The 25,106-nt window shown below is 50.6% G+C and overlaps 1 protein-coding gene across 7 annotated transcripts in view; it reads right to left on the bottom strand.

Annotated features, from left to right (window-relative positions):
* Nucleotides 1–25,106, bottom strand: part of TEAD4 (TEA domain transcription factor 4) — an 82,647-nt gene that overhangs the window by 23,892 nt on the left and 33,649 nt on the right. For 5 of the 7 annotated variants that reach the window (XM_058655895.1, XM_058655898.1, XM_058655897.1 and 2 more), the window contains one exon: nucleotides 6,291–6,548. In XM_058655895.1, coding sequence (XP_058511878.1) covers nucleotides 6,291–6,548 — 258 coding nt within the window. The remainder of the gene's footprint in view (nucleotides 1–6,290; nucleotides 6,549–25,106) is intronic. The other 2 variants (XM_058655896.1, XM_058655902.1) reach the window with 1 other exon arrangement.

Below are 25,106 nucleotides of genomic sequence, written 5' to 3'. Positions count from 1 at the left end.
TAAGTGAAGACAGCGCAGTTTGGGAAGATTAAATAACTTGCCCCAGGCCAAGGCAGCTATCAGGGTGGAGCACAGAACAAACCAGAAGCAGGAAGTCAGGCTGCAGGCCACAGGGGAGCAAAGCAAAGGATGGTGGGCAGTCAGGAACAAGGTCCTGTCAAGGACGTGGGGGCAGAAGCCCCAGTGAGTTTGTTGACCTCCGTCCCTTCCCTGGAGTATTAAGAGTCCTGCCTGCACCTTGAAGTCCCATCCCAAGCCTTACCTCTCCTGCCTGTGACTCATTCACAAAATGTCCCTTCTTCACCTTGGCCTGTACACTGTGGTTTGGATACTAGACTGGGTGTCTCCCAAAACACCGTGTGTCAAAGGCTTGGTCCCCAAAGTCTTATGCTGATCATAACAACACAGGGGAAATTTCCTGTGTCCAGTGATTAGAGGTGGGGCCCTGGGGAAGGGAGGGACTAGGGTGAGACTGGATTAGGTGGCCAGGGAGGAACCCTGGGATTGAATGCTAATGGCTTGTTTGCTAGATCCATTCATTTTCTTTCCTTTTTTAAGGTTTATTTATTTTTATTGGAAAGTCAGATATACAGAGAGGAGGAGAGACAGACAGGAAGATCTTTCATCTGATGGTTCACTCCCAAAGTGACTGCAATGGCTGGAGCTGAGTCAATCTGAAGCCAGGAGCCAGGAGCTCTTCTGGGTCTCCCATGTGGGTACAGGGTCCAAAGGCTTTGGGCTGTCTTCGACTGCTTTCCCAGGCCACAAGCAGGGAGCTGGATGGGAAGTGGGGCCACCGGGATTAGAACCAGTGCCCATATGTGATCCTGGTGTGTTCAAGGCAAAGGTTTTAGCTGCTAGGTCAGCATGCCGGGCCCCATTGATTTTCAAGGTAGAGCGAGAGAGGGAAAGATCTCCCATTTGCTGGACCACTCCCCAAATGGCCATAATAGCCAGGACCCAAGGCAGAAGCCTGGAGCTCCATCGGGAATCTGCATGGCTGGCAGAGGACCAACCCATGGGCCAGTTTAAGCTGCTTTCCCAGCTCATGAGCAGGGAGCTGCATTGGAAGCAAAGCAACTGGGACTCCAACCAGTGCTCAGATAGGAGGTGCCAGGGCCAACATCAGCCCCTCCTGGAAGGACAGACCTGGGCTCCTTCATGCCAGGTGATGTTCTGTACCGCCTGGGGACTCTACCAACAAGACCATCCTTACCAGATGCTGAGTCAGTGGAGTTGCCTGATCTTGCACTGTGAACCTTCAAAACCATGAGCCCACGGTCTGCTTCACAAGCAGCTGGTTTCAAGTATTTTGCTATGAAGTGACAGAGACTAAAACCCTTCTATAGCTATACCACCCTGAATGCACCTGGCCTGAGAAGCCAAGGAGGATTGGGCTGGTTAGCACCTGGATGGGAAGTCACCTGGAAATACCCAGTGCATAGGCCTTTGCAGCATTGGCCTTGATCCTCCAGCCCACACTCTGGCACTGACTGCCCACCTGCCCCCCTGCCCAGGGCACCCACCTCCCACCCCTCCCCTTCCAGCTCTGGCCGTTCCTGAAAATTGCCAGGGGGGCTCAGCGCCTTGGGGTTAGGGGCTGAATTCACCACTGCCTGCCAAGCTGTTTCATGTTCCTCCAAACCTTACTTGGTCACAGGGAATAGAGACCACACAGCTCTCGGCCCCTACCTGACTCAGAGGGTGGGCATTTCATAGGTACTGCTTATAGGACAGCAAGCCTGGGACAGGCATAAAGACTCAAAGTTGAAGGGCAAGCTCCAGGAAGGTGAGAGATAAAAAGGGAGGAGCAGAAAGAAACTGATGCAAAGGGGAACTCTAAGCCAGCCAGGCCCTCCAGGGAGCAGGAGATGAATGATGACAGGGACTGGCTGGCTGTAGGGGGAGGGGAGGGCCTTCTGTATCCTGCCACCTGCACATGGCACTTGAGTGGTCACCGCCACAGTGCCTGGGAGAGGGTCACACAGTGACAGGGGCAGAAAATGAAGGCAGTTGTGAGCAGAAGGTGATCCATTCCCTGGTCCCAGAACAGTCAGAGGAGCTGCAGCAGAGGGGCCACAGCCAACAAGTGCAGGAGACTCGGCTCAGAAATAACAGGTGTTAATCTGCCGCGCTGCTCTGCATATCATCTGCATGTCTGCCTGGCGCTGGTCGATGTGTCCGATTTGGGTGTGCCATGTGGCCTGACCTGGGAGCAGGCCTAATCCAGTCAGATTTCCCAGATCCGGAAGGCTGCTCCAAGCCCCACCCTGTGAGCCCACCAGGGAAGTGACTGGTGGCATCTGGCTGGTGGAGGAAAAGACCTGGGCTCCTGGTGCCACCGGCAGCTGGCTAGGAGAGTACGGGAGAGTAAAGAGTAAAGAGTACAGAGAGACGGTTAGAGCCAGACCCTTAGGGAAGCTGAGACGACAGGAGGTAAGCAGCCAGGAACGACAACGCTTGAGTCAGCTGGGTGGCCTGTCCCTGCTGCTTGGCCTCCAGTGGCCCGGCCCACACACCAGGAGTGAGCTCAGAGCTATCTATACCCCACAGTTGGACAGTGAGCTCTGCACAGAGCCCCTTCCATCCAAGGCCTGGCCTTGGCACCCCTGGGGGCAGTGGTAAGAGGAGCCGGGGGTGAGGATAAGCCAGACTTGGGATCCTGGCAGGGCCTCACCTCCCAAGGCCAGGTGCTCCGAGGGCCGCATGAGTCATCAGCTCCACCCTGCAGCCCCCAGTGCCCCAGGTCCCAGGCCCCAGGGCCCCAGGCTGGACGGAGTCTGACGCACCTGAGCCAGGGCCAGCCAGAGGCGGAGGGCAGGGGAGATTCGCCAGGTCACGCAGGGTCAAGCGCAGCACCAGGCTCATTGGTGGGTGGGATGATGGGGGGCTGACACTATCCAAGATTTCTGAAGACCCTTTGCTACATCTGGAAACAGAAATGGTAATTCCTCCCTCCCTGGAAGGATTTTTTTTTTTTAGAGATTAATATATACTTATTTGAAAGGCAAAACTACAGAGAAAGAGAGGTCTTCCATCTTCTGGTTACTCTCCAATGATCAAAATGGCTAGGGCTAGCCAGGCCTGGGTCAGGCTCAATCCAGGAACCAGCAACTCCACATAGGTCTCTCATGTGGGTAGCAGGGGTCCAAGCTATTAGGCTATCTTCCTCTGCCCTCACAGGTACACCAACAGGAAGCCGGATTGGAAGCAGAGCAGCCAGCACTCGAATAAGCGGTTCAACCTGCTGCGCCACAACGCAGGCCTCCCCGGCAGGATCCTTGACAAGGCTGAGGGGTAAAAGAGGCCAAAGACCCATAGCAGCTCCAGAGCCATCTCAAGCATCACAAAGAGGCTCTCGCCTCTGCCCCTGCAAGTTCCCTCCTCCCAGGCCCTCCTTATGTGCTTCCCCCACCTTCTGCCACACTATCTCCCAGCACAGGGGCAAGACAACGGTATTCGGGGACACAAATATGGCCAGAACCAAGGCCAGACACCATAATCACCCTACCTCCCCAACTCCGTGTCTCCCCTCCTGCCAGACAAACAATCTTGTGCTCCTCCAAGCCCAGTGTTGTCACAGGCACAAGTAACCCACCCCCACCCCAGCATCATACAATGGGGATAGAAACATATCCATCTTTGGGGTCAGCACTTCAGCACAGCAGGTTAAATCCCCACCTGCAACACTGGCATCCCCTCTCAGCACTGGTTCAAGTGTTTGGCTGACTCCCTAACATCCATATGGGATACTCAAATATAGTTCTAGGCTCCTGGATTCAGCCAGGACCAGCCTCAGCCATTGTGGCCTTGAGTGTATGACGCAAAGTAAAAATGTCAGTCACAGAAAGACAAACATTGCACAATTCTACTTAAACGAGGTACCACAGTTAGTCACCCCTTACAGAGGCAGAAGGTAGAATGGTGGCCGACGGGCTGGGGTGGAATGGGGACAGGGACTTGTTGTTCAGGGGACAGAGTTCCACGTTGGGATAAAAAACAAGATTAGAAGATGGACAGTGGTAATGACTTGGAATAGAAAGAACTTTAGAAAGACAAATTCAATGCAGAAAACTCTGAAATCCATGCAGACAGGGAATTTTCAAAGAATACATGAAAAAAACTATTCACAGATTTTAAAACTGGGCATCAAAATAAGCTTTTATTTTTAAAAGATGTATTCATTTTTATTGGAAAGTTAGATGTACAGAGAGGAGGAGAGATAGAGAGGAAGATCTTGTATCGGATGATTTACTCTCCAACCCAAAGCCAGGAGCCAGGAGTTCTTCCAGGTCTCTCACGCAGGTACAGGGTCCCAAGGCTTTGGGCTGTGTCTTCGACTGCTTTCCCAGGCCACAAGCAGGGAGCTGGATGGGAAGCAGGGCTCCCGAGTTAGAACTGGTGTCCATATGGGATCCTGGCATGTTCAAGGCGAGGACTTTAGCAGCTACGCCACTACGCCGGGCCCCAAATTAAGCTTTTAAGATGTACTTTATTAGCCCTGGCATGATGGTTCAGTGGCCACTTTCTCACCTTGCACATACCAGAATCCCATATGGGCAATGCTTCATGTCCTAGATGCTCCACTTCTCATCCAGCTCCTTACTTGTGGCCTAGGAAAGCAGTAGAGGATGGCTCAAAGCCTTCAGACATTGTACCTGTGTGAGAGACCCGGAAGAAGTTCCTGGCTCCTGGCTTCAGACTGGCTCAGCTCCAGCTGTTATGGCCACTTAGGAAGTAAACCAGCAGATGGAAGACTTTCTCTCTGTAAATCTGCCTTTCCAATAAAAATAAATAAATCTTGAACAAAAAATAGGCATTGTATCTATATGAAAGACAGAGTGACAGAAGGACAGGAGAGAAAAAGTTCTTCCAGCCCTACTCTTCCCTCAAATGGCCACAATGAAGCCAGAAGCCCAGACTCCAACTGCATCAGCCATGTACGTGGGTGCTAGGAACCCAAGCACCTGGGCCATCTTCCTGTTTTCCCAGGAGCAGCAGCAGGGAGCTGGATCAGGGCAGCTAGGACTGGAACCAGTGCTGTGCTATCACATACCAGTGTCACAGGCAGCTCCTTAACGCACTGTGCCATAAGACCAGCCCAATAAACTTTTTTTCATTCCACTTTTCATAAAAATCAAAACCATACTTCAAGCCCCTATACTGTTAACTTAGAAAATGTATTGTCGTCAGGAGCTGGTGCAACACTCAATTCACTAAACCTTCGCTTACAAGCTCAGTTCAGTATTCTACATGAGTGCTAGTTCATGCCCTGGCTTTTCCACTTCCCATCCAGCTCCCTGCTTGTGACCTAGGAAAGCAGTCAAGGATGGCTCACAATCTTGAGCCTTTCTACCTGCATGGGAGACCAAAACAGACTCCTGGTTCCAGCTCAGCTCAGCTCTGGCCACTGTGGCCATTTGGGGAGTGAACCAGTGGATGGAAGATCTTTCTGTCTCTCCTTCTGTCTTTAAAAGAAAATTTTACGGTTGAAAAAGTCATAGACATTTCATGTCTCCCTTCCAAAACCCAAAACAAGTAGCCAGAGCCCCCAACCCACAGGAGTGCTTTCTCAAATGACACCTGCTGATTCTAGCAAGCTCTGGCATTTCCACACAGCCTGCTACACACCCACAGGGCCCTCAGTTCTCACCTTTCCCTGAGAGCCACTGGCACACATGTGGAGATCATCTGTCCCTTAAATGTCCAACACACACACACACACACACACACACACACAATGGCTTCCCACCCAGGAACAGCAATGCAGCTGTCCTCAAGGTGGCTTCCCCACCAGCTAAGTGAGGACCACCAACTGCTCCAGCTGACTGCATGCTGCTTCACAGCCCAGGTAATGATGGATTCCCATAGCCCTCAGCCCCGTACAGTAAGCAGGGCCTAGATGAGCTCCAGAACTTTTGATTTACACGCAGAGGCTTTATTGCAGGGAAGAGTGAGTGAAGAAGGGAAGAAGGAAAGAAGGCACCCCATGTTCTCATTTCCTTTCATAGTCAAGCCGGGTCTTGTGAATGGCTTTTAGATTATCCCCCTCTGCTCCGGGGAGCAATTCTGCTCCCTTTTCCAAGTTTCCCACCATCACAGCTTCTTACTCTCAGGTTCCGACCCACCTCAAATGTGCCCCCCCATCCCTGGGAGCCATGAAAGGAAGAGAGCAAGACCCATCTGGTGGATGCCCCTCTATTCCCTGGAGGAATCCAAAGTTGACATGTCCACCCCATCCAGCGCCCATCTCAGCTCTGCTAGCAGAGCTGGACCACAAAGCTCCTTACCATACATCTTGCCCTCGTCCGACAGGATGATCTTGCGCCGGCCACAGGGTGGGTAGATGGCCAGAGCCTCCTGAAAGCTCTGCTCGATGTCTGGGCTCCACACACCCTCAGCATCATTGTCGATGGGCTTGTCCAGTGCTTGGCTGCCCCCAGAGATGTTGCTCCCCTCGGGGGAGTTAGGAGAGCTCCACTCGTTGGAGGTAATGGTGCCGGCCTTGCCCTCCAAGGCTCGGCTTGGAGGAGCGCCCGTTGGACCTGCTGGGACAAGAAGCTGGGTATTGGTGAGGGGTCAGAGCTGAGTGGACCTAGGATGCATACAGGGACTCGAACCAGTTTCTATGAGGAGCAGGAGATCTGGGCTTGAAGGTCATTTCAACCCTCTACAGGTCTCACTGTCCCTCCTGTCAACTGAACATACAGACTGAGGCACTCTCCTAAAATGGTTCTAAGAACCCACATGAAGGCCAAGAAGTAGGAGACAAGGACTGAGTACAGAAGGGATCCTGATGCTGAACTCACACCAAGTCAATAGTACACTTCAAAAAGTTGGTGAGGGGCCAGCACTGCAGCCTAGCAACTAAAGTCCTCACTTTGCACACACCAGGATTATAGGTGGCTGCCAGTTCTAATCCCAGCTGCCTTGTTTCCATCTAGGTTCCTGCTTGTGGCCTGGGAAAGCAGCCAAGGATGACCCAAACCATTGGAACCCTGCACCCATGTGGGAGACCTGAAAGAGGCTCTTCTCGCCTCGTTTCAGATCAGCTCAGCTCCGGCCTTTGCAGCTGCCTGGGTTAAAAACTTAGTAACGTGCCAGCTGAGTATAGCACACTGGATGCCCATACCCCATATTTGGCCTCCTGGGTTTGCATCCTGCCTCCACTTCCAACCTGTCTTCCTGCTGTGTACCCTGGAAGGCAACAGGTAACAGCTCAAGCACTTGGGTCTCCATCACTCACACGGGAGACCAAGATGGAGTTCTTGGCTCCTGGCTTCAGCCTGACCGAGTTGCAGCTGTTCAAAGCAGTTGGGGAGCAGACCGGTAGATGGGAAATCTGCCTTTCTGGTCACTTGGCCTTTCAAATAAATAAATAAATAAAAACTTTTTAAAAAAATCTGCTGACTAATGTAATTTGACGGAGTGAGACATACACACATGAACAGAGAATGTACTTCTGAACCATAAATTAAGAAACTACATTTCATAAAATTCAAAATCCATCCAATAGTAAAAACTAATTTTTAGAGGTTCCTAGCTCCTGGCTTCAGATCTGCCCAGTTCCAGCCATTGCAGCCACTTGGGGAGTAAATCAGCAGATGGAAGCTTTTTTTCTCTTTCCTTCCCTCTGCAAATTTACCTTTCCAATGAAAATACCAGCCCTTAGATAACAGCCTTCTAAATAATACTTCATTTAGAAACCAGAGCCATAATTTCATTTTAATAAGACGTATCACTGTAACTATATCTAGCTGTAACTTTTGCCAAAGACACAGAACACCTACCTGTTGGCAGACAGGGATATAACATCATAAAGACACTGAATCTCTTCAAAGAAATCTTTATTTATTTATTTATTTTCACTGAGAAGTCAAATTTACAGAGAAGAAGAGACAGAGAAAGATCTTCCACCCACTGGTTCATTCCCCGAGTAGCTAAAATGGCTGATACTGAGCTGATCTGAAACCAGCAGCCAGGAGCCTCCTCTGGGTCTCCCACGCAGCTGCAGAATCCCAAGGCTTTGGGCCATCCTTGACTGCTTTTTCAGGCCACAAGCAGGGAGCTGGAAGGGAAATGGAATAGCAGGGATACAAACTGGCACTCTTTCTTTTTTTTTTTTTTTAATTTATTTGTTTACTTATTTTTTATATCATTTTATGACACAGTTTCATAGGCTCTGGGATTCCCCCAGCCGCTCCCCAAACCCTCCCCCCTTATTGAATTCCTCTATATTGTTACAGTAGTACAGTTCATAATCAGTCATGATTCCTTCATTGCAGGCATGGACTATGCGGGGAGTCCAGCATCTTATTGTCCAGATAAATTCAATGGTTTCACTGAGAGACCATCCTTGACAAATTGGCACCTTTGCAGGATCCTGGCACATGCAAGGCAAGGACTTTAGTTGCTAGGGGCTACTGCACCAAGCCCCAAATAAATTTTAAATTCAAGGAAATTGTGCTAAATCTCTCAAGGTTTTCCAGAAAACTTCAGCTGATTCTGAGAATAAATGGAATACTTAAAATGACTCTAAAGTTTTCCAAGGCATTGGTTCGCTGTCCCTTTCTTCTCTCTGTCTTCCTTTCCACAGCGATTCTCCTCAAGGATCTGTCCTCTCCCGCCTTACACCCTCAGACTCGGGTTACCAACCACGACTTCCATCTCCGCCACACGGCTGATTCTTTAGTGGATTTTCTCAGCCGCTGTCCACCAGGCATCTCCAAAGCCCCTCCACTCCATGTTCCCAAACCCAAATTCTCAGCTTGCCCGGAGGCCTGCCCCTCCTCCTCTACTCTCTCTCAGGAAATGAACCACCACTCCGACCAATCCCGCACCAGAGACCAGAAGCCTAGGAGCTTGGATTTTTCCCTCTTATCTCCCATATCCATTTTAGGACCACATCCTGTCTTTCTGTCCCCTAAATCTGCTTCAGTATCTCACAGTCCTTATCCAAACTTCCACCAAGGCATTCCTGGAGGAGCCCTGTTCACACTCCGTAATCTCCCTTCAACACAGCCAGGGGAGTCTGCCAAAATACAAATCTGATCGTGACTACTCTACTTAAAATCCTCCAATGATCTTTCCATTCTCTTTAAAGATAAAACCACATAGGGGCCAGCATCGTGGCCTAGTGGGTTAAGACATCAGTTCAAGTCCCAGCTGTTCTGCTTCCCACCCAGCTCCTTGCTATGGCCCCAAGGAAAGCAGCAGAAGGTGGCCCAAGTACTTGGGCCCTTGCCTCCCTTGTGGGAGGCCCAGATGGAGTTCCAGGCTCCTGGCATCAGCCTGGTCCTGTCCAGACATTTCAGCCATTTAGGTAGTGAATTCATGGATGAAAAATCTCTGTCTCTCCTCTGTCACTCTGCCTTTCAAAATAATCAACAGATCATTGTTCCACAAGGGGAAAATTCCTTCATCAGTTGACTCCTGCTCTCCTGCCATAACATCCAACTACCGGTCCCACTCAGTGTCCCCCGAAACCATCCCACTGACACAGCCAGCTCTGATCTGATCTGTTATCACCCATAAGGCACAGGCGAACCTTACTTGCTCTGGTACACACCCCAAGCCTGGATCAGGTACCTTCCAGGCAGCATCAATAGAACCACACCTGTCTTCATCCCAGCCTGTCTCCTCCACACTTCTGATAAAACAGCATTCAGCGTGGTGCAGGGAAACAAACCAATGAATAGGTGGGAAGTGTCCTGTGGAATGATAATCATTCTGCTTGGAACTCAGCTTTAAGAAATACACACAGCTGGCAAGTTCTCAGCTTCCTGCTCTGGCATCCCATATAGGAGCCAGTTCTAGTCCTGGCTGCTCTATTTCCCACCCAATTCCTTGCTAATGGCCCAAGAAAGCAGTGAACAATGGTCCAAGGCCTTGGGCTCCTGCACTTGCATGGGAGACCTGGAATACACTCCTAGATCCCAGCTTCAGATCGGCCGAGCTCTGGCCATTGTGGCCATTTGGGAGTGAATTGGCAGATAGAAGAGTCTCTCTTTCTCTCTGTGTAACTCTTTCAAGCAAAACATAAATGAATTAATAAATATCTGGATTTGGGCACTCCTGAGACAGAGCTTGAATTACATGTAAGCCCTCTGGGGCAGTTATAACCTGAAAATGGGATGGATGGGAATTAAGAGACTGGCATGGGTTCCAGTTCTAGGGTCTATCAGGTGGCCACAGGCCAATCACTTCACTTCCCTAGGCCTTCGTGTGATCACCTGCAGAACTAAGGAGCTGCTCTCACTGGCCATCTGAGGTCTTTCCAATGCTGGCAACATTGGCATTTACATTTCCTACCTAACCCATCCACTTTCCCACAGGCCTTGCAGCACCATGCAGTCTTCCACCTGTGGCTTTGGCTGAGGACTGGAGAATGGATCCATCACAGACAGAAGTCCCACATGATAGCCACTGAGATCAGATGTTACCTTGTATATGCTCTGACAACTTGCTAAGAGTGATTAATTTGTACTTAGTTTTATTTGAGAGACACAAAGAAGGAGGGGGTTTCTTCTGTCATTTCACTTTCCTAAATGGCCACAACCACTGGGGCTAGGCCACCAGGCCAGGCCCATTTACTCTATCACATTGGTGGCAGGGGTCCAGGTACGTGGGGCCATAACCTCCCAGGTTATGCAATTGCAGGAAGCTGGAATTGGAAGCAGAATCCAAAATTGAATTGAATCCAGGCGCTCACTCCAACATAGAATGCAAGTGTCCAAGTGATATCTTACTTTGTACCAAATCCCTACCCCACTAAGACCTGTTTATGGTCATTATTATTAAGCTACAAAGCATACCCCAGTGGGAACTTCTAAAGGCCCCAACAGGCCTGAGAGATACACATACTAGATTCCTTAATGCCTATATTAACTACTACTGCCACCAATCCAGATGGCCTCATGCATCCGGTTTTTGCCTGCCTGGCCCCTTGGACCTGACACTAAACACAGGAGAAGGGTGATACGGAGGCCAGGGTGCCAGCAAAGAGGGGCGGCTCAACCTCTCTGAAGCCAGCAGTCACCCCTGAGGGCCTGAGGCTGTGGTTTCCTAACCCTGCCCTGAGGGGAGCTAGACTGGTCCTCTGATGTGAGCCCAGCCTCTCCCTGCCCAGGGCCACCCAGCAGATCACCAGACCTAGGGAGAAGCAAGGGCTATTCACGCCAGACTCCCCCGCGAGTGAGGTTTTCTGAGGACCTGCAGCACTCCGTGTCCCCAAGATTGGGTCTGTCCCAGGGAAAGCAGGGCAACAGGTCACCCAAGGCCCTGGCCCACGGGATTTGTTACTGAAATGGAGCTGCTCCCAGCCCTGAGGGACCCTGCTGCTGCTGTCTGCTGCCGGGTGCAAAGAGGACATCAACGTGGCCCAGAGCAGGACTCCATCCCTCCTCCCCAGAGGGCAGAGTGCTCCTCAGGGACCCCCGAGAGCCAGCCAGGGTGAGTGCCAGAGGCGGCGGGCACAGATGGCATCGGTGAGCTCAGGTCATGTGCCATGAGTAGAGGAACAAAAATAATCTGACTTGGCTCTTGGGGCCTGGCCCACATCCTCCAGCTCTGTCCCCAGTCCTACCCAAGGGCCACCAGGTGGCCTCCTCAGGGCAACCCAAGGCTGGACATCACGCTGTCCCCTCCCAAGCCCACAGTCCGGTGACTCAGGAATTTTCAGAGGAATGAGGAATTCAGAAGCATGAGTTAAGACCATTCTAGTAAACATGAGAACAAGAAGGCAATCTCAATTCCCAAGTTACAAGTGGAGGCGCCACAGCCAGACCAAGGGAAACCTTGTTCTGAGAAATGTGGCAAAAACACACCTCACCACCATCCCTACCCGTCAAGTCCTCTTCTCCACCTGGACCACTCATGCTCCTGAAGACCACCTGCGTGGTCTGTCCCCAAGCCCCCAGAACCCACAACACACAGTACAGCGTGTGATAAGGCCTGGCTCTGTCTCATGCAACCCCAGCTATGATCACCAGTGTCCGTGACTTGAGAACAAGACGTCTCATTCCCCACCACGCCTGGCTCACTGTCGGGATTCAGGAAGCAGACAGCATCCCTATAGAGTCGTATCCTCCACAGAGTCCCAACCCACAGTGGAAGCCAAACTCTCTTCCTTTTACCACAGTGTCTCCAACACAACCCACTCCCCATGTTCCACAAACCCACACTGGAAGTAAAGAACACCTAAGCTCACCCAGCCTGTAAGATTTGGCTGGTGTCCCCAGGGCTGGACAACAAGGGGAGGGCCTGGGCCTCCTGGTGACAAGTAAAAAAATGTGGCCAAGTGAGTTAGGCAGCTGCTCAAGGCACTGCTTGGGATGTACCTGCATCTGGTATCAAAGAGACTGCTAATGTGCCTCCCAGGCAGCAAAGGATGCCCCAAATACCTGGGTCTCTGCCGCCCACATGGGAGACCCGGTGTTGATAGTCCTGGCTCCTGGCTTCTGCCTGGCCCAGACCCAACCGTGCTGCGCATTTGGGGAATGAACCAATGGATGGAAGATGCACCGCACCCCATTACTATGCTTGTCAAATATATAAATTACATACATTATGTATTTTTCCATGTAAAGCGTAATATATAATGTGTGTGCGTGTACGTATGTGTATATATAAAAGTACACACACAAAGTAGAAAGCCAGCTCCCTCTGCCTCAGTCTCCGCACAGGAATATTATCCCACTTCATACCGGGGAACTCACGTGTAAGGCTCAGCTGCCAAGGCCAGGGGTCCCATCTCTGAATCCTGGATGCGTAGTCCCAGCCTAGCATGGTTGAGGCTACAGAACATCTGCCCTGGAAGGAATGTGGGTGTGTATCATCCAACACGTTTCTCTAAAAAACCCAAGAAAATAGCTCCTCCCAGCACTGTCCCTGGCCACTCCTACTGGACGAGACTAGAGCCCAACTGTGCAAGTGACAAGAGGCAACACCCATCTGAAGCAGAATCGAGTTAGAAGAGGCCTCTGCAGACACCCTCATGCTGGGGCTGGGGTTGCTGGTGGGGATGAGGAGTGTGTCTTGGAGCCCTTGCTACCTTGGCCTCAAGAATAAATAAAAGAGGGAGAGGGGCCAGCCTTGTGGTACAGCAAGTTAGGCTGCCACCCACAATGCCTGCTCTCACACACAGGCTGATGTGAGTCCTGGGTGCGTCACTTAAGATCCAGCTCCCTGCGTCTGGCAAAGCAACAGAAAATAGTCTGCATCCATGGGAGAGAGCCAGATAGAGTTCCAGACTCCTGGCTTTGGCCCGGCCCAGCCTGTGGCCACTACAGCCATTTGGAGAGTGAATGAGTAAATAGAGGATCTCTCTCTAGATATAATTCTGCTTTTCAAATAAAATTAATGTTTAATTTTTTTTGGAAGACTTATTTATTTTTATTGGAAAGGCTGATAGAGAGGAGGAGAGACAGAAAGATTTTGTGTCCACTGGTTCATTCCCAAGTGCCTGCAACAGCCGGACCAAAGCCGACCTGAGGTCAGGAGTCAGGAGCTTTTTCCGGGACTCCCACATGGATGCAGGGTCCCAAGGCTTTGGGCTATCCTCCAGGCCACAAGCGGGGAACTGGATGGGAAGTAGAGCAGCCAGAACACAAACCAGTGCCCAAATGGGATTCTGATGGTTGCAAGGTGACAATTTAGCCAATAGGCCACTGCGCAGGGCCCAAGGCCCAATATTTAATTTTTAAAAAACGAGAGGGGAAACTAGAAGTGTAGGCTGTGCCTTCTTCAAGACTTATCTCTATTCTCCCCTCTTGCTGCCCTGGTCACTCTACCACCTTGCCAGCCCCGAATTTATTCTCAGGGTTCCCCTTGGTCAGGATGGGCCTCTGTCCTCTATGCATTCTGCAGAGTTCATCAACAAACATAGACTGAACGCCAACCTGTTCTTGAACTAAACTCCAGAGGAGCGAATGCAAGCCCCCGCTGAGACAGAAGCAGGAGGCTGGCAGAGGAGCGTCCATCCATCTGTGCTACCCAGTGTCCCGGGCTTAGGTGGAGGCAGGTAGAGGGCACACGGACTCATCCTGGAAGTGCCCTGACCCCTGGAGCCCCAAGGCCTCTCTCTCCCCTGCGACACTCAGTGCCAGCAAGTGCAGTCTTGACCTGTCACTTGGTTTTGTTCTTCCATACTTAGCTGTAACCCCATATAGCTGGGAGGGAAGGGGGAGGAGTGCAGGGGATCTGGGGCAAGGGAAAAGAACCTGTCCTTCAGGCAGAGCCAGGTGCAGTAGGGAGTCCACTGCCCAGCACACACAGTGCTGCCTCCGCGTGAGGCGCCTACTCCTGGATGTTGGGTGGGCAGGCATCCTGCAGAATGGACCTACACGGCCCAACACGCATGGGCTACTGGAGGTCAGGGAGGCAGCCAGGACTGTGAGATAGTGAGCAGCTTTACTATTCATGCTACAAAGTTCCAGCTTGGAACGTCCCCAAACGCCCCCTCTGCTACATGTTGGGTCACACCCTTGACTCTATCTTTGTGAGGAAGCTAGGACCACCACCCCGTTGCGCAGGTGCAGAAGACTCCGAATTGCCAGGTGCGCACTTAAATCCCCAAAGCTAGTCGATGACAAGGCTCAAAAATCCCCACACTGTAGCAAGCCTCCTCCTGTTCAACACCACATTCCTTTTTGCCCACATTTCTACAGAAACAAGCAAGGGTAGTGGTCCAACTCCAGCATGAGAGATGTAAATTAGACACGCCCACAGAGGGAGATGGAGGGGTAGCAGGCCCTGGTGTGGTCAGCTAAAGGAAGCAACAGAAGTTTGGAAGTTTTTTCCCTCCTAATCTCTTTCCCAGCAGGGTCCCCCTTCACCACCCCATCCCCCAAGCTCCAGAGCCCCTGGAGAAGGGCTCAGAGGGAGATGCAGGCCCAGGTTTATGTGAGTATGGGGAGGAGACTAGGGCTGGGAGAGGCGCTGTCACTCAGTCATAGGCCACACAAACGCTTAAGACTGTGAGGCTAGGGCCCAGCGTGGTGGCCTAGCGGCTAAAGTCCTCACCTTGAATGCGCCGGGATCCCATATGGGACCCGCTTCCCATCCAGCTCCCTGCTTGTGACCTGCGAAGGCAGTCGAGGATGGCCCAAAGCCTTGGGACCCTGCATCTGCCCATGGGAGACCTGGAAGAAGTTTCTGGCTCCTGGCTTCGGATCTGCATAGCATCGGCTGTTGCGGTCATTTGGGGAATAAATCAGTGGATGGAAAATCTTCCTCTCTGTCTCTCCTCCTCTCTGTATATTTGACTTTACAATAAAAATAAAATTGATCCTTAAAAAACAAAAAAGACTGTGAGGCTAGAACTTAAATCTCAGGCTTGTGTTTTGCGTTTCGCTTCTTTCCCTCTTTCTTTTCCTTTTTTGGCACTTGCAAGAGAAGTATTAGCCAACTGAGCGATCGTGTTGGGCTCTCCATAAACTTTTTGCAGTCCTTTTCTACTTCATGTCACTTAACCATACATTTTAAAAATAGCTAAAGCAGTGCAATTTGTATTATGCACATTTTACCACAGCATTTTTTAAAGACACATAAAAATACCGGCCCAGCACGATAGCCTGCTGGCTAAAATCCTCCCCTTGCAAGTGCAGGGATCACATATGGGCACGGGTTCTAATCCTGGCAGCCCCACTTCCCATCCAGCTCCCTGTTTGTGGCCTGGGAAGCAGTGGAAGACAGCCCAAAGCCTTGGGACTGCACCCTCGTGGGAGACCCAGAAGAAGCTCCTGGCTCCTAGTTTTAGATCAGCTCAAGCCTGGCTGTTGTGGTCACTTGGGGAGTGAATCATGGGATGGAAGATCTTCCTCTTGTCTCTCCTCCTCTCTGCGTATCTGACATTCCACTAAAAAGGAGGGGAGCAGCAGGGGAACCCTGGGGATAAAGTGAGGGTTGGGAGTACAGAGAGGAATGGCTTGAAAGGGGCTGGGCCAGGTCAGGTGCCAGCTAGATTTTTTTTTTTAAAGATTTATTCATTTTATTACAGCCAGATATACACAGAGGAGGAGAGACAGAGAGGAAGATCTTCCGTCCGATGATTCACTCCCCAAGTGAGCCGCAATGGGCCGGTGCGCGCCGATCCGAAGCCGGGAACCTGGAACCTCTTCCAGGTCTCCCACGCGGGTGCAGGGTCCCAATGCATTGGGCCGTCCTCGACTGCTTTCCCAGGCCACAAGCAGGGAGCTGGATGGGAAGTAGAGCTGCCGGGATTAGAACCGGTGCCCATATGGGATCCCGGGGCTTTCAAGGCGAGGACTTTAGCCGCTAGGCCACGCCGCCGGGCCCGTTTTTTTTTTTTTTTTTTTTTAAGATTTATTCATTTTATTACAGCCAGATATACACAGAGGAGGAGAGACAGAGAGGAAGATAGATTTTTTAAAAATGACCTAATGTGTCCAGAAGACTTGACAGAGTCCCCTGGTGCCCAGAAAAAGGCTCTGCTGTAACCTGCACCCGCATAGTGACTAGGCTCAGATCCCCCACTCTGTGCTGGATTCCAGCTTTGGGCTCACATGCTCACACACACACTGGGAGCAGCAGGTGATGGTTCAAGTTACCAGGGCCTCACAGAAACTCAGGGAATTCCTGGTTTCTGCCTTCAGTCTAGTCCAGCCCAGGTGGTTGCGGGGTATCTGGGGAGCAACATATGCAAGCACCCTCCATTTCTCCTGTCTCTCTCTGCTTTACCAAATAATAAAAGCTGGGCCTAGTGCAATGGCTCAATGTCTAAACCCTCAACTTGCAAGTACTAGGATCCAATATGTGTACCAGTTCATATCCCAGCAGCCCTACTTTCCACCCAGCTCCCTGCTTGTAGCCTAGGAAAGCAGTGGAGGACAGCCCAAAGCTTTGGGACTTTGCACCCACGTGGGAGACCAGAAAAAGGCTCCTGGCTTCCGATTAGCTCAAGTGAACCAGTAGATGGAAGATCTTCCTCTCTGTTTCTCCTTCTCTCCATAAATCTGATTTGTCTTTCCAATAAAAATAAACAAATCTTTTTAAAAATAGATAAAATAGATATAAGCAACATTTAATAACAATAACGGAACCTAGGTGTCCCAATAGCAGTCACTCCTTCCCTGGCACATCCTCCATCTCCTGGGAGCCCCAACATGCTTCAGTCCTACCACCCTAGTGTGAATTGACTGCTTGCCAGTCACATAGCTTCACTAACCTGAACTGCCCCAAAGCACCTGGCTCTTCACCTCTCAAAAAACAGGGAGAAGATCTGGACCGGGTGGAGTGACATGAGGCACACAAGGCCTTTGCTCATCTTCAGTGTCCTGGGCAGGACAGGAATTGGGGGAACAGGAGACAGAGATGGAAGACCCTTCTCCACCCTGCCCAGGGTAAGGATATACTGAAACGAAAGTCACAGAGAATCAGATCCCTTTAGTATAGCTTGTGCAGAAAAAGGAAGGAAGGAAGGAAGGAAGGAAGGAAGGAAGGAAGGAAGGAAGGAAGGAAGGAAGGAAGGAAGGAAGGGAGAGTGGTGCCAAGCTAGTAGTAATGCAGTCCTTGGCTCTGCAGTCAGCAGCTTGGGCTGATATTGGCTGGGCCTTACCCCTCTCTAAGGCTCAGGGTCGTCCCAGATATATCTAAGAGATAGTAAGGTTATCTCCTTTTGCAGTAAGGATTCAATTCACTTCTAAAATGTGAGCTGGGCTGGCACAGGCAAAGGCTCCCAGGCACGCTCAGGTCCTTGCTGAGTTGGGACGATGGCAGGCAAGTGACTCGGGCTGCAGGAGGCAGCAGAAAAGAGAGGGCCAGGAGAAATGAACAGCAACAACAGCAGAGAGGAGTAAACAGGTGGAGGCCCATAGGAAGCAGTCCAGCCAGTCAAGTAGGATGGGCAGCTTAAAAAGAAAAGCAGAGGGAGATAAGATTCCTAAGGGGCTAGCAGGCCCAGCCCCAGGCCTAGGTGTGGCAGACTGAGGGAGAACATTCCCCAGTTCCAACAGGTAGGGGCTGGAACTCTGCCCCCAGGCACCCCTTCCAAGCAGCAGGGCTGTGGGTATCTGTAGGGGAGGGTCGAAACTGTGATGAAATCGGCGTTAGGACTCAGCCTGGAACAGAGACCTAGAAGGCAAACCCAGCTCCCAGGTTAGCTTTGCCATGGACTATTCCAATGTCCCTTGAGCCACTTGCTTTCCCTTGCTAAGTCTCGGGGTCTGCTGTTTGCAAAAAGCGAATGTGGGAGAGTAGATCACCATTCGGTTTAAAAAAAAAAAAAAAGCAATGCACTTCGGGCTCATGACAAGGCATGGAGAACAGGTAAATCACACTGCTCAGGGAAAAAGGGTCAGCTCCAGAGCCATACACTGTGATCCCAGCTAAGAGTACATACGATCATCTGAACCAAGCAAAGCTATAGAGCAGGGCGCCAAGCATTGTGCTGCACGCAGCTGGTTAAACTAGCTCAAACATCCATCAAGCGGCAGGTGTTTGGCCTTGTGGCTTAAACACCCATATCCCACATCCAAGTGCCTGGGTTCAATATCCAGCTCTATCTCCAGTTCCAGCTTCCTGTCCATGCAGACCCTGGGAGGAAATGCTGATGGCTCAAGTAATTGAGTTCCCGCCACCCACAACAGAGACTTGGATCGAGTTTCTGGCTGCCAGTTTGGCCCTTAGTCCAGTACTGGTTTTTGCAGGGAACAAGTGGATGGAACTTCTGTCTTTCAACATACACATGGAAATTAAAGTGTTCTCCCATAGCCAATATGGGCAGAGAGTAAGTCTAGTATTCAGAGCTATAAAATAAGGCAAAACTCATGAAAGCACTTGAGTGATAAAAGCACAAAACCAGACAGGCTGGCTTCACTTTAAGTAGGCCTGTCCCAGGAAAAGTCAGATCTCAGGGCTGATGATTCAACTAAGGAGTCTTGGCGCCGGAAACCCCCTTCCCCCAGGACAACAGTCAAAACACACTGGCCTGGAGTGCACAGCACTTCAGCCTAGGGAATGGGCTTGCCTTGAACCACCTGAGGTTAAGGCCAAAGTAGGTGCCCACACCACACAGGGGGAGACTCAGATGCAGCTTTCGTCCAGGGGCAAGGAGCCGGTCAGGAGTACTGGCAAGTGGCGCTGCAGGACTGGGAGCCACAAGGAGCACGCAGGGTCCTGGAGGCAGTACAGGTCCCCAGCAGCTGCAGGAGAGCAGGATTCCTCAGCAAAGCCCCTCTCTCCAGCTCCAGGCCATCACCACCTCTGGCAAAGCGCCTGCTCATCTGGACAGCACCCCAGTTCTCAGCACACGCAGGAGTGGACCCAGGAGTGGACCAGGTGGCGCTGAGCTTGGACAACAGGCAGAGAAGAGAGCCTGCCAGTACAGGTATCAGGATGAGAAGTGAGATGCTCACAAGTTCTTCTCATGGTTCAAAAGTTCTTAGACCCTAGGCTGAGGTCACTGTTCCAGAGGACACACCCTGACCCAGAAAACACCCTGTGGATGCCCTCCTGCACCACCCTCACACCTTGGTGCCTACCCCTGCCAGCCCAGCCATCATCTTGCCCACATTCCAGTGTGCATGGTCATCCAGTTTGAAAATAAGGCCATGTAAATAAATGGCTGAACGTCAGGCTGGAGGCACCAGCATTTTGTTTTTCCAGATTTGGCCAGCCCATCCTGGCCCAGGAAACCTGCAGGAGCGGACCAGGTGTACCTGGTCAGTCAGGGAGGATGCCCACATGGGCCTCCTATTCCGAATCCTTTACGGCAGGTGCCAAGCCAGGAGCCCAACACCACGTGGATCCTATTCCTCTTCTCTTTCCCACCTCCTTCCCTGGTGGACTGGACTCCCCACCCTCGGCCCTACCTTTGCCCCTGAAGGCAGGCCAAAGCTCAAAGACACCCAACTCCTTCCACACTCACTGAGTCTCTCTCACCAAGCATCTTTGGCAGATCTGCTCCCTCAGTGGATGGTCTCCGCGGGCTGGTGAGTCACACACCTGACGAAATAATTCTCAATCAAAAGTAAAATAAATCCGGGCAAAACTTCGGCCGGACGCTTCTCTAAAGTTGCAAAACATGAGCTTACAAGAAAATGCTTAACATCCTTAGTCATGAGGGAAATGCAAATTAAAATTCACAATTCCACTACACATGCAATAGACTGGTAGGAAAATAACCCTGACAACATTACCAGGCACTGGTGACAACGGGGTACAAGGGAGTCGTATAAACAAATCGAGCACAAAATCTAGCCATTTCTTTCTTTTTTTTTCCTCCTCTATTTTATTTGTATTTTTATGGTACAATTCCACAGGCCTAGCCATTTCTTAAAGACATAAAACAGGTGTGTATCCTATGACCTAGCCACCCCACTTCTGGGCATTTACCCGAGACAACAGACAGGCGCGCAAACCCTGTAACTACAAGTTGATGCAGTTAATTCATATCTGAGAGGTTGAGCACAATGCAGATGCCCTCCACCCCGTCAGTACCAGCACACGGTGGGAGCCCCAGGCAGGGGCCACTGCTCAGCAAGCAACAGCAACAAGATTGTGGATGACAGCTGAAAGAAGGCAGACCCAAACGGTAAAGCACCTCAAGGTCCATTTACACAGCATGCTGGGAAAGGCACAGGTGCACAGAGCAGCGTCACAGGGGCCAGGCGGGGTGGCTGGGGAGGGACGGGCTGCCAAGTGGGCAGCAGCAGGCAGGAAATGCTAGGGAAAAAACAATTATTCATATCCTGACTGTGGTGGTAAATCCAAGACTCCATACAACTGTCAAACCCCACAAGCCTAGATGCTTGTGGTCTGAGTCAATTTCAGCTGTGCATAAATTAAAAATAAATTTAAAATAAGTCCTTATCCTGCCCGCAGGGCCCAGCTCAAATCCACCTCATTCACAAAACGCAGCTATCTCCCCTCCTCAATTCATTTTGTCTTCTCAGAGTATTTATTTATTATTTATTTTTATTTCAAAGGCAGAGTTATAGAGCACAAGAGTGATCTTCCATTGGCTGTTTTACTTCCCAAATGACCACAATGACCAGAACTGGGCTGGGCTGGTCTGGTCTGAAGCCAGGAACCAGAAGCCTCGTCCAAATCTCACATGTGGGTACAGGAATTCAAAGTCATGAGCCATCTGCTGCTTTCCCAGGCCATTAGCAGGCAGCCAGATTAGAAGTGGAGCAGCTGGGACATGAACTGGAGCCCATATGGGATGCCAGCACAGCAGGTGGAAGCCTAAGTCTGTTATACTACAGTGCCAACTCCCAGAATTTTTAAAGACTTTTTTTAAAAAATTGGAAAGTTAGATTTGTAGAGAGAAGTAGAGACAGAGAAAGATTTTCACTCCCCAAGTGGCCGCAACAGCTGGAGCTGAGCCACTCCAAAGCCAGGAGCCAAGAGCTTTTACCAGATCTCCCACACAGATGCAGGGTCCCAAGGCTTTGGGCCATCCTCGACTGCTTTCCCAAGCCACAAACAGGGAGCTGGAAGGAAAGTGGAGCAGCTGGGACACGAAGCGGCACCCATATGGGATCCCGGGGTGCATGCAAGGCAAGGACTTTAGCCACTAAGCTACTGCACTGTGGCCCCCCAGGTTTTTTTAAAGGTGAATTTATAGGGCCAGTGTTGTAGCACACAGGTCAGTCAAACTGCCTGTGATGCCCACATCTCATACCAGGGCAGTTTCAACCCCCAACTGCTCTAATTCTGATCCTGCTCCCTGCTAATAGGACAAGAAAAGACCCGTAGAATGGCCCAGTGCTTGAGTCCCTGTAGGAGACTTGGATAGAGTTCTGGCTCCTAGCTTTGGCCAAGGCCATTGGTGGCCGTATAGGGAGGGATCCAGACAGAAGATGGAAAACCTCTCTTTGCTTTGAATGGCATAGTGACATTGCCAGAAGACTCCTACCCACTGATTCTCTCCCCAAAACGGCAGTCACAGCCAGGACTGAGTCAGGCTGAAGCTCAAAGTCACAAACTCTATTCAGGTCTCTCAGGGACCTAAGCACTTGGGACATTTTCCACAGCTTTCCCAGGTTCCTTAGCAGGGAGAAGGGTTGGAAGTGCAGCAGATGGAACTGAAATGGTGCTGATGTGCGAAACAGACACTGCACGCGGCAGCTTCATTTGCCGTACTAGGTGTCAGACACCCATCCCCCTGCCTCTCTCTGCGTGTCCCACTCTGCCATACACACACAGCCCCTACTCTCAAAACCCTATCCGCCCTCAACTCCAGTTCCAGCACTTCCTCATCCTTCCAGGGCTTTCAGCCCTCTCTGACCCCTTCAGCCTCCATCAGAAGGACTGACCCTTTACCAGCACAATCTAGGACATTCATCAGACCTTGCTTTATCTCCCAGGTTCTTTCTGTTAACTCTTCAGTCTGGCCTGCCCACTGAACACAAAGCTCCTCCAGGACAGAGACCAAACTTTCCATTCATACGCCCCCCACCCCCTTGCACCAAGCACAGTGCTGGGCACACAGTAAGTGCTCCGGGATGGCCGTGGACTGGCCGATGGCAGGTGAAAGCAGAGAGACCTGATACCAACAAAGAGAGCTGGCTGTGTGGGGCTGGCAGTGCCTATAGAAGCCACTATTCACTTTTACTTTTTTCTCTTGTAAAAATGGAGCAATTGGAGCTGGCACGATGGCTCAACAGGTTAATACTCCACCTGCAAAAGCCAACATCACATATGGGCACTGGTTCGTGTCCTGGCTGCTCCACTTCCCATCCAGTTCCCTGCTTGTGGCCTTGGAAAGCAGCAGGGAATGATCTGAGTCTTTGGGACTTAGCACCCACATGAGAGACCCAGAAGGTTCTGGTTCCTGGCTTTGGATCAGCTCTGCTCTGGTCATTGCAATCATTTTGGGAGTGAACAATCTCCGTCTCTCCTTCTCTCTGTAAATCTGCCTTTCCAATGAAATCAAATAAATCATTTTTTTGGCGGGGGGGGGGGGGGGGCGGGAAGGCAGTACACCAGGAAGCAGCATTGTGGCGTAACAGGTTAAACTATTGCCTACTATAAGGACATTGGCTGCTCCACTTTCATTGCAATTCCTTACTAATCTGCTTGGGAAAGCAGAGACCTGAATGGAGTTTGTGACTTTGAAGATGACCTCCTTGGAGCCCTGCACCCATGTGGGAGACCTGGATGAAGTCCATGGCTCGTGGCTTTTGTCTGGCCCAGCCCTGGCTATTGCGGCCATTTGGGGCATGAACCAGCAGATGGAAAGTCTCCTTGTCTCTCTCTCTCTCTCTCTCTGTAACTGACTTTCAAATACATATATTTTATTGGGTAAGCAGAATACACAGAGAAGGAGAGATAGAGAAAAAGAGGTCTTCCATCGCTGGTTTACTCCCCAAATGACAGCAATGGCCAGAGCTGAGCTAATCTGGAGCCAGGAACCTCTTCCGGGTCTCCCATGCAGGTAGCAGGATTCCAAGGCTCTAGGCTGTCCTTGACTGCTTTCCCAGGCCACAGGCAAGGAGCTGGATGGGGAAGCGGGGCCACCGGGATTAGAATCCGCACCCAAATGGGATCCTGGCACGTGCAAGGTAAGGCGTTTCGCCACTAGGCTACTGTGCCAGGCCCATGTCATGCAATTTACAACAGCACATTTTCCTGCATGCCACCATTACAAGTCCAAGCCCTGGAACCGATGCTCAGGACCCAACTGCAGCATGAGTGGAGCGACTGCTTGCTTCCAGAAGGCAAGCCTTCGTGGCAGCAAGAGCAGATTGTCAGGCATTGGTTCACCGTGCAGAACCACTGTGCTGTAAGACACAGCCTGTTGCTACCTTCACAGCACCACTGCGTACTGGCATTCCCCAAGCACATACCAGCCTCTTCTGCTTCACACATTTCAGCTTGTTCAGCAAGTGGGGACTATCTATGGGTCCTTTGTTTGTCAAACACTTCTACAGTGGTTAGTATGTGCCAGGCAAATAACTTCGCAACCATCAAGTCGAACCTACATGTTAACAATATAGAGTTGGTTTTGTTAAGGAAGATACATCAAAAAAAAATTGTGAAAATGCAATTGTTAAAAGAGAATTTTATCTTGGTGCAAAAATGCTGAAACCCGATCATATAAGGATCTCCAAAAAGTCCCCAGAAACGGGCTGACAACATGGTTCAGCAGATGAAGCCACAGCCTAGGACACCGGAATCCCATTTTAGAGCATCGGTTCGAGTCCCTCCTGCTCTACTCCATCCAGCTCCCTGCTCACATTCCTGGGAAAGCAACAGAAGGCGGCCCGAGTACATGGGAGAATCGGGATGGAGTTCTGGAGTCCCGGCTTTAGCCTGGCTCAGTTCTAGCCACTGTAGCCATTTGAGGAGTAAGCCAGAACGTGGAAAATGTCCATCTCCCTTTCTCTATAACTCTGCCTTTCCTTTTTTTTTTTTTTTTAAAGATTTGTTTTATTTTTATTACAAAGTCAGATATACTGAGAGGAGGAGAGATAGAGAGGAAGTGGAGCCGCCGGGAACAGAACCAGCGACCATATGGGATCAAGGCGAGGACCTTAGCCACTAGGCAACGCTGCCAAGCCCTTCTGTTTGCTTTCTAAAGATTTATTGATCTATTTGAAAGTCAGAGTTACACTGAGAGTTAGAGAGATAATGAAAGATCTTCCACCCATGATTCCCTAAATGGCCATGATGACCAGAGCTTCTTCTGGTGTGGGTACGGGAGCTCAAGCAATTGGGCCATCCTCCACTACTTTCCCAGTAGCATGAGCAGGGAGCTGGGTTGGAAGCTGAGTAGCCAGGACTCAATCCAGCACCCATATGAGATGCTGACATGGCAGGTGGCAGTTTTACTCACTATGCCACAATACCAACCCTATAACTCTGCCTTTCCAACAAATAAAATAAACGTATACTATGCAAGAAAAAAAAATGCATTTCAATTTTGTGACACCAAATCAAACTCCCCTAATTTCATTGTCCGTACACTTTTTGAAGTACCTTTGTATTATGCTCATTTTAAAGCGGGGGATGGAAGGAAAAAGACACACAGCAGGTAGGCCATTTATTGCAGCCGCTTGAGGAGTGGATCACTGAACGGAAGATCTTCCTCTCTATCTCTCCTCGTCTCTGTATATCTGATTTTCCAATAACAATAAATA

Source organism: Ochotona princeps, chromosome 27, assembly GCF_030435755.1.
Source record: "Ochotona princeps isolate mOchPri1 chromosome 27, mOchPri1.hap1, whole genome shotgun sequence".
Taxonomy (NCBI): Eukaryota; Metazoa; Chordata; class Mammalia; order Lagomorpha; family Ochotonidae; genus Ochotona; species Ochotona princeps.
This window is presented reverse-complemented; position numbering and strand designations above follow the sequence as displayed.